At 33.1% G+C, this 13,326-nt stretch overlaps 2 protein-coding genes across 5 annotated transcripts; one reads left to right on the forward strand and one right to left on the reverse strand.

Annotated features, from left to right (window-relative positions):
* The first annotated feature begins 1,209 nt into the window (after positions 1-1,209).
* LOC109799490 (actin-interacting protein 1-2) lies at positions 1,210-7,025 on the forward strand. Its single transcript, XM_020360061.3, has 6 exons — positions 1,210-1,757; positions 1,837-1,998; positions 2,299-2,485; positions 3,939-4,361; positions 5,624-6,031; positions 6,173-7,025. Exons 1-6 carry the CDS (start codon positions 1,363-1,365, stop codon positions 6,428-6,430), a joined length of 1,833 nt encoding a protein of 610 aa, XP_020215650.2. The 5' UTR covers positions 1,210-1,362; the 3' UTR covers positions 6,431-7,025.
* Positions 7,026-8,498: 1,473 nt separating this feature from the next.
* Positions 8,499-12,609, reverse strand: LOC109799552 (alpha-dioxygenase 2). 4 transcript variants are annotated; one of them, XM_083068963.1, is made up of 10 exons: positions 12,454-12,609; positions 11,808-12,068; positions 11,520-11,669; positions 11,265-11,398; positions 10,726-10,939; positions 10,478-10,623; positions 10,083-10,370; positions 9,486-9,688; positions 9,054-9,297; positions 8,499-8,943 (listed from the first exon to the last, which is right to left on the reverse strand). In XM_083068963.1, exons 2-10 carry the CDS (start codon positions 11,892-11,894, stop codon positions 8,718-8,720), a joined length of 1,692 nt encoding a protein of 563 aa, XP_082925089.1. In that variant the 5' UTR covers positions 11,895-12,068; positions 12,454-12,609; the 3' UTR covers positions 8,499-8,717. The 4 variants fall into 4 exon arrangements, with proteins under 4 accessions (XP_082925089.1, XP_029127288.1, XP_029127287.1 ...); XM_029271455.2 differs by having other exon boundaries at positions 12,450-12,590; XM_029271454.2 differs by lacking the exon at positions 12,454-12,609 and adding an exon at positions 12,177-12,385.
* Positions 12,610-13,326: the final 717 nt, after the last annotated feature.

Consider the following 13,326-nt stretch of genomic DNA (forward strand, 5'->3'; position numbering starts at 1 on the left):
AATATACTAAAATATGAACACTTTGATTACCTTCAAGTTGTTGTTCAATTTTAACAAAATTTGACATATATGATCTAAGAGATATGAACTTTCCATCTAACGGTTGGATTTACAAAATTCACATTTAATATAAAGTTATTGAACGGTGTAACACTTAGTATAAAAGTTACACCGGTGTCATTTGAACCCACCTATATATATATATATATATATATATATGTATATATGAGTATTTATAGATATATGTGAATATTTGTTAAAATGTAAATTTTTAAATAAAAAAATTAAGAAATAAAATAAAATAAATCATTTAAAAACATATGCTTATATTAAAAAAAATTTGTAACATATATTTGTACTAAAAATAAATAATTGTAACACACATTTATTATTGTGAAAATAAATTAAACCAAATTACTGCATATATAATTAAAAGTATTTTTAATATTTTTAACGTGCAGATATCAATAATTATTATATTTTACTATCTGTCTTTCCTCCATTATTAATCAAATACTTATTTAATTATTCATTTAAAATTCATAGAAAGTTTAATCTACATGTACAATTTTTTTTTGTCATCTCTACTTAAAACTTGTTACATTAAACTCACTTATATAAAATTTATTGAATGCAATTAAAATTCAAGGCAAATATGTCATATACACATTAAAAATAAATTTTTTTAAAAAATTTAATTTCATATTATTTTTTAGTTTATGAAATATATTTTTAATACAATTTTTACTATATCTATAAAATTTTTATTTAGATTTCAACATTAATCACATTTTATAATTTTTTTATATGGATGAATTAATTGTTATAAATTTCACATCCTTAATGAGTAAATTTTTTAGTTTAAAATTATGTTGCAAAATTCAAAATAATCATTAAAGTTTATCTAAATATAAAAAACTAACATTTGAACAAATAAAAAATAATATTATATATATATTAATCATAATATTGATACGAAATATTTACTATCAAATAATAATTATAAATACATACAAAATAAATATTCATCTCATAATATAATCTATTATATATCTAATATTAAAATTCAAATATAGTAAAACTTGATCTTAATAATTAATATAATTTAACCTTAATTTTACAAAACTTATTAAAATATTTTAAAAAATAAGTGAAATTAAAGTAAAAAAGAATATTGAGTTGTTATAATTATTAACATAAGCTAGTGTGGTGGTTTGTCTGAGTTGTGTAGTTGAATAGGTGGGTTCCGGCATCGTGCTCTGCACTTAGAGTCACACTTCACATTTCACACTTCACACTTCACACGCCTCTCTCTGTCTCGGTGCACATCACAAATTCCTCCGAGGAAGAAGAATCAGCGAGATGAGTCAGGAGCTGTTAGAAACGTACGCCTGCATGCCCTCGACGGAGCGCGGCCGCGGGATTCTGATCTCCGGCGACGCCAAGTCCAACTCCATCGTCTACACCAACGGCAGATCCGTCGTCCTCATGAGCCTCCAGAACCCCCTCCAAGTCTCCGTCTACGGCGACCACGCCTACCCCGCCACCGTGGCCCGCTTCTCCCCCAACGGCGAGTGGGTGGCCTCCGCGGACGCCTCCGGCACCGTCAGGATCTGGGGCACGCGCAACGACTTCGTTTTGAAGAAGGAGTTCCGAGTCCTCTCCGGCCGCATCGACGACCTCCAGTGGTCCCCCGACGGCCTCCGAATGGTTGCCTGCGGCGAAGGCAAAGGGAAGTCCTTCGTCCGCGCTTTCATGTCAGTTCTCCTTACTCCTATCTGCGATCTATTTCTCTTTGACTTCGTTTGACTTTACGATCTCTTTCTAAACGTGAAGGTGGGATTCCGGGACTAATGTTGGTGAATTCGATGGCCACTCGAGGCGGGTTTTGAGTTGCGCCTATAAACCCACCAGGCCCTTTCGCGTTGTCACTTGTGGAGAGGATTTTCTTGTCAACTTTTACGAGGGACCTCCCTTCAGATTTAAGCTATCTCATAGGTATGTATGTATTCTTATATTATGTTTTATGCTTTGTAAGGAACATATGTGATGAGAGAATAAACTTTACATATCAGAGCCACAAAGAAAATGATCTTTTCATACACCTCTGACTCTCAAAGTAACCTAGCCTCTGTGCTATTCCTTCTTTTTTCCAAAATGATGAAAACATGTAGGATGTACGCTTAGGTGGTATCCAAACTGTTGTGTTTTATCTTTGCCTCTTTCTGCCTGTTAAACTAGTCTTGACTCTTGATGAATAACTGCTGAAAGCTCGATCATTTATTTGGATATGTACAGGGATCATTCAAATTTTGTCAATTGTGTGAGATATTCTCCAGATGGCAGTAAATTTATAAGTGTAAGTTCTGACAAGAAGGGTATCATATTCGATGGAAAGACAGCAGAAAAGATTGGTGAGTTGTCTTCTGAAGGTGGGCATACTGGTAGTATTTATGCTGTTAGCTGGAGTCCCGATGGAAAGCAGGTGAGCTAACTTCTGAGTATTTTTTTATTATTTACAGCAAAGACCCTCATCCCCTGATGTACTGTGATGCAAACCTGGTATCTTATTCAGAAGGAATAGGGATAAACCCCGATTACAAACATAGAAGGCTGCAGTTCCCCAAATTCTCCAACAAATAACTAGATTACTTCCTCTTAACCACCCCTTTTATTTATAGGCAGCATGCCTTATTTCTTTAACCAACAATCTTTTAACTAAGAGATATCTATAATACTGACCCATTTTCCCGTCTCTGTTTCCTTTTCTCTTCTCTCTAATTCTTAATGAAATTCAATATATATATACTTAAATCCATTTTTGGTTTCTATGATTTTGCAAATGTGTAATTTTGGCCCCTCATAAAATTTTATTGCAGATTTGGTCCACTTAGTTTCAAATTCAGCAATGACATGTTATCCAGAATTAAACAAAAAATGGTAACATATTTGTGGGTGACACTTAGTCATGTTGACTTCTGTTTTTACTACAAATATGTTATGTTTCTTTTTGACTTCAACTAAAATTTATAATCTATTAAAACAATTTTATTTTTATTTTTTAATACTACTATTTTCCTACATGCCTAACTAACTACAAGTAGTATCACTCAAAGAGACTCATCAACATTTTTTGCTTAATTTTGAATGACATGTTAACGGCAGACCCATATTGCTTAATTTTAAAAACTAGGGAGACCAAATTTGTTATAAAAGAATTTTTAGAGACCAAAATTGCACATTCATGAAACTATGAGGACTAAAAGTGAATTTAAGCCTTTTTTAAGTCAACATATTGCAAGCATTCAAACTTGTTTCTTTGTATCATTGTATAACATTTTGTAATAGTTGCCGACTTGCCTCTCTCTTTTTAATATTATCAATAAGCTAATAAACATGCGGTAAAGTAAAAGACATGAAGTGATGAATGGAGAGTTATTTTTCTTTTACTTTTGGTAGCCAGACATACGTTTTACTTTTCCCTGATGTTACTCTGGAAGTGATGCCTTTCATGCATGTGTTTTATCTTTTTGTTATAGTTTATTTTGTTATCTCATCTTTTGGGAACTTTTTCTATCTTGTTTAGAAGGATTATATATATACACACACACACATCAAATTTTTTACCCATATTTGAATTTATAAAAGCAATAGATGTTTTTAATATTACTTCTTGATGTTCTCATACTATTAATTGCTTGTTAATACTTGCTAGATATGTTAGGCATGTTATATATATAGTTTGCATAATCTTGCGCTAGTTAACTTTTTGAGTTTGCAGTTAACCAAACTGCTGACTTTGCAGAATTGTTAGTTTTTTTTCAATTGCTTTTTTTGCTTGTACCTTTTGTGCAAGTATTTTTTCTCCTTTTTACTGTAAGACTGACGCAAATTTTGAGTGATAACAATCTGATCTACAGTTGTGATGGTGTCTGCAGGTGCTCACTGTATCTGCTGACAAATCTGCAAAAGTATGGGACATATCTGATGACAGTAACGGAAAGGTGAAGAAAACATTGACTTGTCCTGGCTCTGGTGGAGTTGAAGACATGCTAGTGGGGTGCCTATGGTTGAATGATTATCTTGTGACTGTTTCTCTTGGTGGGACAATATCTATATTTTTAGCAAGTGATCTTGATAAAGCCCCGACAGCATTTTCTGGACATATGAAAAATGTTTCCTCCTTAACTATTCTTAGAAGTAACCCTAGAGTGCTCTTGTCTAGCAGTTATGATGGCTTAATAGTTAAGTGGATTCAAGGGATTGGATATAATGGGAAACTACAAAGGAAGGAAAGTTCTCAAATCAAATGCTTAGCAGCGGTAGAAGAAGAGATTGTCACAACTGGATTCGATAATAAGGTGAATGTTTTGCTTAATTCTTTGGGTAATATGAGAATAATACTCGTTACACTATGTTGTACTCAATTTCCATCTCTTCCATTGGATAAAAAAATCAGGGATGCTTGTTAGCATTTAATAAATTTTTAATGCATTAAATAAATAACTTATTATTTATATGGCATTATCCATATGAATTATATTGCTAGTAAAGTTTTCTGACCGGGTACTTTGGTATGAGGCTGGATTAGGAGCAGGACTTGGACATTTTGTTGGATTTGGGCCCAAAATCTGGAAAGTTTACTCCAGAAGGCAATAAAAGGGAATTGGGAGGAGGATTAGTTATGTTGACTTAGCAAATTTGTTAGGGCCAAGTAGCTGAAATATAGGGAGGAAGAGGTGTGAGAGGCATGCTTGGATAATCATGGAGAATAGCTTTCTCTGATGAGCCTGAGGCTCTGTTTTAGTTCCTTTGTAAGAGTCTTGGCCCAGCTGCTCTTGAATGAACAATACTTTTACATCAGTTCTTGTTCCTTGTGTTCTATCAGTTTCATAGAAATCTCCACAATGCACTTAGCTAAATCTTTTGATTTAGTTTTTAATATGTAATATTTACGATTATACATTACTTTATCAGTACAGTATTTACTATTTAAGTCTTACATCTAATGCTGTTGCGACTTCACTTTTTTCTACTCAGTATATTTGTTTCTTATGAACCAATGATGATATAAGGACCATATTTCTCCCTAAGTGCACGGTGGTCAAACTCTTGAGTTAACTCTTAGATTATTACGATATTATGAGTTGAATCTATGGAAGCTCCACGAATTTATATTATAGACTCTCAAGTTTGACAACTTTACTTATGTGTTCAATTGAACTCACTAAATGGCAACATTAACAATTGCTTTACTAATTGGGAGATCTGTAGTTTGCCAATTAATGTTCTTGTAATCTTATTTTATTTATGTGTTGCTATTAATAGGAAAGATTGATTTTGCATACTGATCAGTATCCTTTTTTTTTTTTATGTTAAGGATATTTAGGAAGTCATTGTTTATGCTTTATATTTCTCATACCTGTTGTTTGAAAGCCGTACGCTAATTTTGACATAGATCTTCAGTGATGTTTTTATGCTAAGATATGGGCAAATGGTGTGTGTGTTTGGGGGGGGGGGGGGGGGGGGGAAGATTTCAAGGCATCTGCAATATATGAATATCATGGAGACGTATTGGTTTCTTACTCTGATACCTCCACTTCCTTTCTCTCTGTGCAACCAGATATGGCGAGTTTCTTTGCATGGGGATCAGTGTGGAGATGCTGAAGCCATTGATATAGGAAGTCAACCAAAGGACTTAAGTGTTGCACTTCTTTCTCCTGAACTTGCTCTAGTTTCAATTGATTCAGGAATTGTCATGCTGCGTGGTACCAAAATTGTGTCAACCATTAATCTTGGGTTTATTGTGTCCGCATCTGCTGTCTCACCTGATGGAAGTGAAGCCATTATCGGTGGACAGGATGGTAAATTGCACATATATTCTATTTCTGGTGATACTCTTGTAGAAGAGGCAGTCCTTGAGAAACATAGGGGTGCTATTAGTGTCATACGGTATTCTCCAGATGTTTCAATGTTTGCATCAGGGGATGTCAATAGAGAAGCTGTAGTGTGGGACCATGCCTCCCGAGAGGTAAGTACAACTATGAGCTCAAAGTATTATGTTTAATGATTTCTCTCTAATGTGCTTTTGGATGTGTGTATGTGATTGAAATTAAAAAAATAGTGATGGCTTGTGTGACAATTTTGACCCAGTTTTCTTTTTTTTTTGCAGGTGAAGCTTAAGAACATGTTGTATCATACTGCTAGGATAAACTGCCTTGCGTGGTCCCCTGATAGCCGTAGGATTGCTACAGGATCACTTGACATGTGTGTCATCATATATGAAATTGATCAGCCTGCATCTAGTAGAGTTACCATAAAGGGTGCTCATTTAGGCGGGGTTTATGGATTAGCATTCACTGATGAGTATAGTTTGGTTAGCTCAGGCGAGGATGCTTTTATCCGTGTTTGGAGGATAACCCCTGCTTGATCTATCAAGGTCAATTTGGAAGAAAAGTGAATGTGGGAAATATTTGTTGGATTTCAAATTTAATCCTTTAGAAGTCTTCTAAAAATCAAGACTGACGAGGACGTGCTTATCACCATAAATTGGTCATATCAAAATCTTACGAATTTCAAGCATTGGTTTGGCGGTCACTCTTGACATTGGCAGTATAAAGTTGGGGCCATTTTTGTGTTGCCTTTTATAAGTAGCTGCTTTTTGTGAGTTTCGATGTCTAGACTATGATGGTACCAGTGTACCAATTTATGATACCAGAGAATTTTAATGGTTGTGCCAATTGTCAAAAGGATCTTGTTGTGTACATTACAGGGGATCAATTTGGATAGTGTGAGTTTTTGTGTTAAAAGTGTTGATAGATTAGAGAACAAAGACAACCATTTTTCCCCACCCACAACTCACCTCTTTAGAGGATATACTCAATCGGCTACCCCTGTTCGAGGCCAGATTGATTCTAATGTTTGTTTGTGGTTGGAATGCAGTTGTGCATGTTTGTTGTTTGTTAACTTATTCAATGTGATTAAAAAAAAAAAAGCAGCTGCAAAATCTCTGTTTTTTGGATCTACATACGTTTCAGAATTAAATTATTTATATAGGAAAGGTAGGTGCCTTGAAAATTTTCAAGAAAAAAAGTAGATGGTTAAAAATATTTAAAAAATAGGATGAATACATGGGAATATTATTCCTTCATTTGGAATTTATGATATATTTGAATTGGCGATGTTAATTGGATTGTTAGTCTAGTTAATAGTTAGGGTTTGATTTGGGATTATTTTGAAGTTTATCTCGAGATTTTCTTTAGCTTTGGGATTTAGTATTATGGCTAAAGTACCATTTGAATCTTTCTATTTTTATTTATTTATAATTTTGATTCTCTTATTTTAAAACAGAGATATTTAGTCTTTATATTTTTAAAAATATAAAAATTTGATTTTATGATGAATTTTGATATTTACAATTCGTTAAATTTTGATATTATTTGATAATCTACCACAACTTATGTAACATGATATATAGATAAAAATTAAAAAATAACATATAAAAAATCTTTGTTTGTATTTATTTTTATGGGTTATTGATGTTTATTTTATTAATAAATATTTTATTTACATAATTTTATAATTTTGTTTATATTTTTAAATATCATGTTATTAAATGTCTCATTACTTAAATATGATTAAACATTAAAACTTAACAATTAGTAGGTATTAGTTTGAAAATAGGATCAAAATTTTATTTTTAAAAATATAGAGGTTAAATGTTTCTATTTTAAAATAAAGAATTAAAATTACGAATTGATGAAAATAAAAGTACCAAAAATGTAATTTAATCAGTATTATTAGATTGAGTTTCATCGTATTTAGAATTTGTTGACTCGTATATTGAATAATTTTGATTTATACCTATATTTTTGTTTAGAAAAATAAAATAAAAGATTATGGTAAGGCATGATTCTATATAAGGGTAGAGTTAATTATTAATTTCTCTAAATATTTTTAGTGAAATTATGGATGATCTACCTTATCATCCGTGTAAATTTGCATAGAAATATATAAAATACAAGAAAAGTCAAATTTGATTTCAAATTTTAACTAGAAAGAATAAATGGATTTAATTAGTTATATCACCTTCGTTAGACAATTTATACTTATAAATCTTTAGTCAAACGTGTCTTAGTTATAAAAATCCTAAAGTGATACATTAAAAGAAAAAAACTAAATTAGTTTTTTCTCTCTCTATATATATATTGTTATGGATACTGTCATGGTTATAACATGTTTTCTCTTTATTTTTTACCGCAAACAATTAAAAAATGTAGAGTACAGAGTAAATACAATTATAAAAAATTGTAACACACTATTGAATTGTTACTTGAACAATGAAGGCCTTAACCAAACAAATTGTTAATGAGGCAAGAATCATGCAAACTAAATTCCTTATATGACGCTTCGATAGTCTGCATTTGAGTATTTCATATTTAACATATTTTACAAGATATTACTGATAAATTTCACCCATTAGTAAAATCTACATAGTATGAGATCCAAATATATAATTATAGTTTTCAGTTAACAGCGAATGGGGCTGATTGTAACAAAGTTTACATAGTATAGATAGTGAAAAGGGGGAAGTAGTACATTAATTATACATGTATTGACAATAGGATCGGAATAGACAAATAGTTGAATAAACCATTCTTGAATGGCTAGAATATGAGGGAAAAGTTGAGATTTGGTTGCACAAGGGCACATCATTATTATGGGGCTAGTCTCAAATATAGAGGTATGTAGTTTGTGGGATCTGGCATTGAATCCCAAACACTGAATGCACTTGAGCACCTCATCCAATTTTTAGTCATTTCAGGAAAGTGTCTGTCTATCACATCCTTCAAACTCTCTGTTCTGTTTACCCATTCTAGCCCTTTGTCTGTGTATGTTTTAGAGTTGAAATTCGTTGTGAAGAAACGATCAGCTTCTAGCCTCCTAAACATTAGATACCAAATAAATAGACTTGAAGTCAATGATCAATTTTCGTTATGTTTTGTGATTGGAAAATATTTGTTGCATACGATATAGTGCTTCGCAGGACTTACCTTGAAGCCATCATTAGGAAAATAAAGAAAGCAGTCTCACTGATAGCAAACCCTCTTATCTTCTTCTCTGCATGGAGACCCACTATCAAGTCTAGCTTCTCAACATCATCTTCATATACCTCTTTAAGAGCTTCAATCACCTCTTCATCATCTGTTAAATCCTCCCACTTGCTAATAGGGATCATCAACAAGTTTCTTCTGAATTCATTATACCTCGCAACACCCCTTTCTCTATCTCTATAAACTGACAGAAGATTCATCATATTTTAGATCAAATTGGTTATAAGATTTCATATGAATGCTTGGAAAGGATACTATATTAAAAGAAGTTTTCCCACTACAATCCTACTCGACTCCAAAAGTATTGATTCCGGTGGAGGATGCCTGTAGTGTAAACCAAAATAATATTAAAACAAGTGTGAAGGAGACTACCTTCCATGGTAGCCATATCAACCGGATCAGGTCTGTCCTCTCCATCAACATTATGGGCAATGAGGTTCCTTAAGCATGTTGGATAGTTCCATAAAGCAATTGCACCACATGATTGATGACCCATGGATACTAGCATTTGCTCCATTCCTATGTTTGATAGCCTTCTTTCCCCTTCTTTTCCCAACATTTCCCTCATAGGCACCCTGAAATGTATTTTGGCAATTAAACTTGAATGCCCTTTTCATCACAAAACTAAACACTGAAAAAGGTTTTCATGTTTACTAATACACAAAGCAGGAAACTAATAAGTGAAAATGTAGGAAGAGATTACAGGTAAAAGGAAGTAACTCCCGCCATGCAAATTGGTTGTAGTGGGGGTTTCGAAGACTTCATTTGAGCATACGAAAGACACTTATAACTTTTTCATAAGCTCCTTTTAGTTTTTTTAAATAAGTTTCATGGAAAAGCTTAATAAAATAAGTTCTTTTTAATCTATGTAAGCTCTTTTTAACTTGTTTAGGCAAGCTCATGAATAAGTTCTTATTTGATAAGAGTTTATTGAATAAGTGCTTATTTTAATTGTTTATCTAAATGTACCCAATAAAGTCTGAAATCTGAGCTTTAAAACTAGAATCAGTGAGAGGCATAACGATATACGTTTCAAGCATTGGAGGACATTTATATTCTCCTGTTGAAGGCTTGATATCTCGAAGGACAATTTCATCAGGTAGCAGAGAATGCATTCTGTAAACACTGACAAACTCTTCAGTAAGTGTGTAGGGAACTCCATGATCTCTTGGCTCCCTGAGACCAACTAATCCACTAAGTACGGGCCCACAAATATTTCCAAATAAATCTTTAAATTTCTTCCCCAAAAATCCGTACCTGTTAAAAAAACAAAAAACGAAAGAGTTTCACCTACAGTTGCATAGATAACTGCTATTGTATCGAAGTAGCTTGTCTCCTTCAAAATTGCATCTATTTAGACTTACCAATTGATCCTCATCCCTGCCAGTAGAGTATCAGTCTTTAGGAGTTCTACAGTCCAATCAATTGTGTGAATTTTTGCAGTGACTGCTGAAGTCACCAATTTTGCATATCTATATAGCTGCTCATCATCAAAATCAGTATAGTGCGCCTACAAGCAAAGAACAATTCATGCATTATCCTTGGAGGCAAAGTTCATGCGAGCCAGTAAAGGGAGACAAGATATGCAAGAAATGGGAGGAAGTTGTCTTACTTTTAGCATATCACATACAGCATTGTGCTCCTTAACAAACAAGGCCTGCATAAGGGAAAAGCCAGCCCAGCAATTTCTAACATCACCTGAGATAGGAATACCATTTTCATCATGCTCAAGAAGCCCATCTTCTGAGATTTTCAGCTTTCCATCTTTGAATGTCCTCACTCTTCTCATGCCCTTCTCATTATTCCCATATATGACGCTTCCATCCCTAGTCCACTCCCCAAAAAGAACAAAAAAAATCCAGCTCAAAAAAATTCTGAATAACTTCTACCATCAGTTACTTTGTGATGTGTGTTTAAAACTTGGAGGAATCAAGAGCAAAAGTAAGTATATAACGAAAAAAACGTCGATGAGTGAAATTGTACACCATAGCAATACGTTAAACTGAGGATGTTCTGTTGTATAATTTCTTCTATCAACAGAAAGTCCTTCCTTCCCCTCTGTTGGATCATCTAGAGGGTGTTTGTGTTCCAAAGTTTAATGAATTTATGCTTCATCAGTAATGAAGATATAAGTGCCAAGGTCCTACTTACCACCAAGGAGTCCTAATGTTTAGGAAGCCAAACTTCATACATGAAGAACCTGTTTTGAACTTCTTAGTCTTGAAAAACTTGAAAGACTGTAAAGGACATCCACTTGAATAACCATCAGGAGCTCTAATTTCCACCTGTTCCAAGAATTGTGTAAGAAATAAGCTTTATGAACTTTGCTAAGATCCAAAGTACAAAAAACAACCAAGGTTAAATTTCTTTTTGGACACCCTTCAATAAACAAAGTAGATTAAATACCTGTTCTGTGTCCTCTAAATGGTCAATCCAGTCATGAATCATGAACTGTAACCATGAGCAAGCTATCATGTTGAATTGCTTCCCTGTGTCTTTGAAATTCTTTCTTGCTAGGAGCTTTGAGGCTACCACAGTAGGGTGAGGGTCCAGTAACTGCAGACAACAACATAAATTCAAGTCAAATTATCTTTATTAACATGAGAAAAAAACTGGTGAATGTAAGGAAGGACTAATAAGAACAAGAACATGAACAAATCATAAATATCCTCAAGTCCAACAATCCATGGTTACCCCATAATCTAAGGTCGCCGGCTGCATGTTCCGGCCAAAGGAAGTCCCCTGGCTGCCGATCAAATGGTCGGTGGGGTGGTTGCACATACCATCCGGTGTCCTATATGCATAATCTTGTGTGTCATACTTGTGGCCATTGACTCCTTCAACATGCAACAGATTGTAACGGTAATGCAAGTGCCTCCTAATTCCCAAGTATGCTAATCCCAACAACACAGGAAGCCTATGCCACAACCCAAGCTTGTCCACAAAATGTATCACCTAAACAATCAAATTATGTCACATAAACATCATTAACATGCATATACTTATGCTTAAATTTGAAGCACACAAAGAGCTACTATAGACTGGGGTGCTAGTGCTACTAACATAGAAGAGTATGGTGTCAAAAAGGGTCATTTTGGCCACAATAGGGTGGAGATGAGGATGAATGAAGGGTTCAGAGAAAAGAGAAAATTCCATGACTTGTTTGGGGAGCTTAGTTAATATTTGTCTGAACTTCATAAAGAGCACTTTTAAGTGCCTTAATTGTAACTGTTTTTTTTTTTCATTTTTCATTCACCGAAAAGAATTAGTGCAAGAGGTGTGAACTCAGCTGGCGATATAAAAGGAATGTAAAAATGTGATGCTGTTAACGTAAACCTGCCTCAATTTCAGTTCATTCAATGCTTCAATAGTATCCCTTGCGTCTATGGCACTTGGTACTTGGTAGAAGTTGTTTTACGTTTTTTTTTCGTGAGAAATCGTCATCCAGAGTTTGTAGTTTATGGAGAACTTGTATATTTTACACTTATGTCTCTAAATTAGTAGTACACTCAGCGTTTTACTTTCACAAAGCATCGCTCGAGAGAGTGAGGGACCCAATACTGGTGTCTCTTTCTCTTTACACTCTCAAAAGAAGAAAACAATATACCATAATATCTGCTAGTTAGTGGTTTTCATTCAATGCCGATAAACACAAATAAAATATTAATAGTTTAATTATATTTTTGCAGCTCATATTTCATGATTTTGTTAAATACGAGCTTCGATTTTCTTTTAAGAAAATCCCATATTCAAATTTTGTTAATGAACAACATAAATGACATGAATAGTTTATTCCCTAACTGAATGAACTAAATACCCATCCTACTCGAGACATGAAATAAATTTAGGAAATTCTCAAAAATATTTTTAAAATTTTGAAGTGCAACATGTATCTAATCGAAATGCCTTTTTCTTTTACCAATGAGAGAGGGTGCTTTTGATAAATTTGAAAGGCCAAATTACCATTATTTTTTATATTTCTTTTTTATTAAAAATTTATATTTAAATATGATTTTAGTTTCTGTAAAGTTAATGAATTTTGATTTTAATTCATGCAAAAAATATTATTTTTCATCCTTTTAAAATTTATAAATATTTTTTTTTTCAAATGAATAAATTTTTATTTTAATTCATGTAAAATATTTTTACATCATTTTAAAATTATAATATACTATCTCAATATCGACCATAAGTAAATAAATTATAAAAAAAA

Source organism: Cajanus cajan, chromosome 2, assembly GCF_000230855.2.
Source record: "Cajanus cajan strain Asha chromosome 2, NIPB_CcT2T_4, whole genome shotgun sequence".
Lineage (NCBI taxonomy): Eukaryota > Viridiplantae > Streptophyta > Magnoliopsida > Fabales > Fabaceae > Cajanus > Cajanus cajan.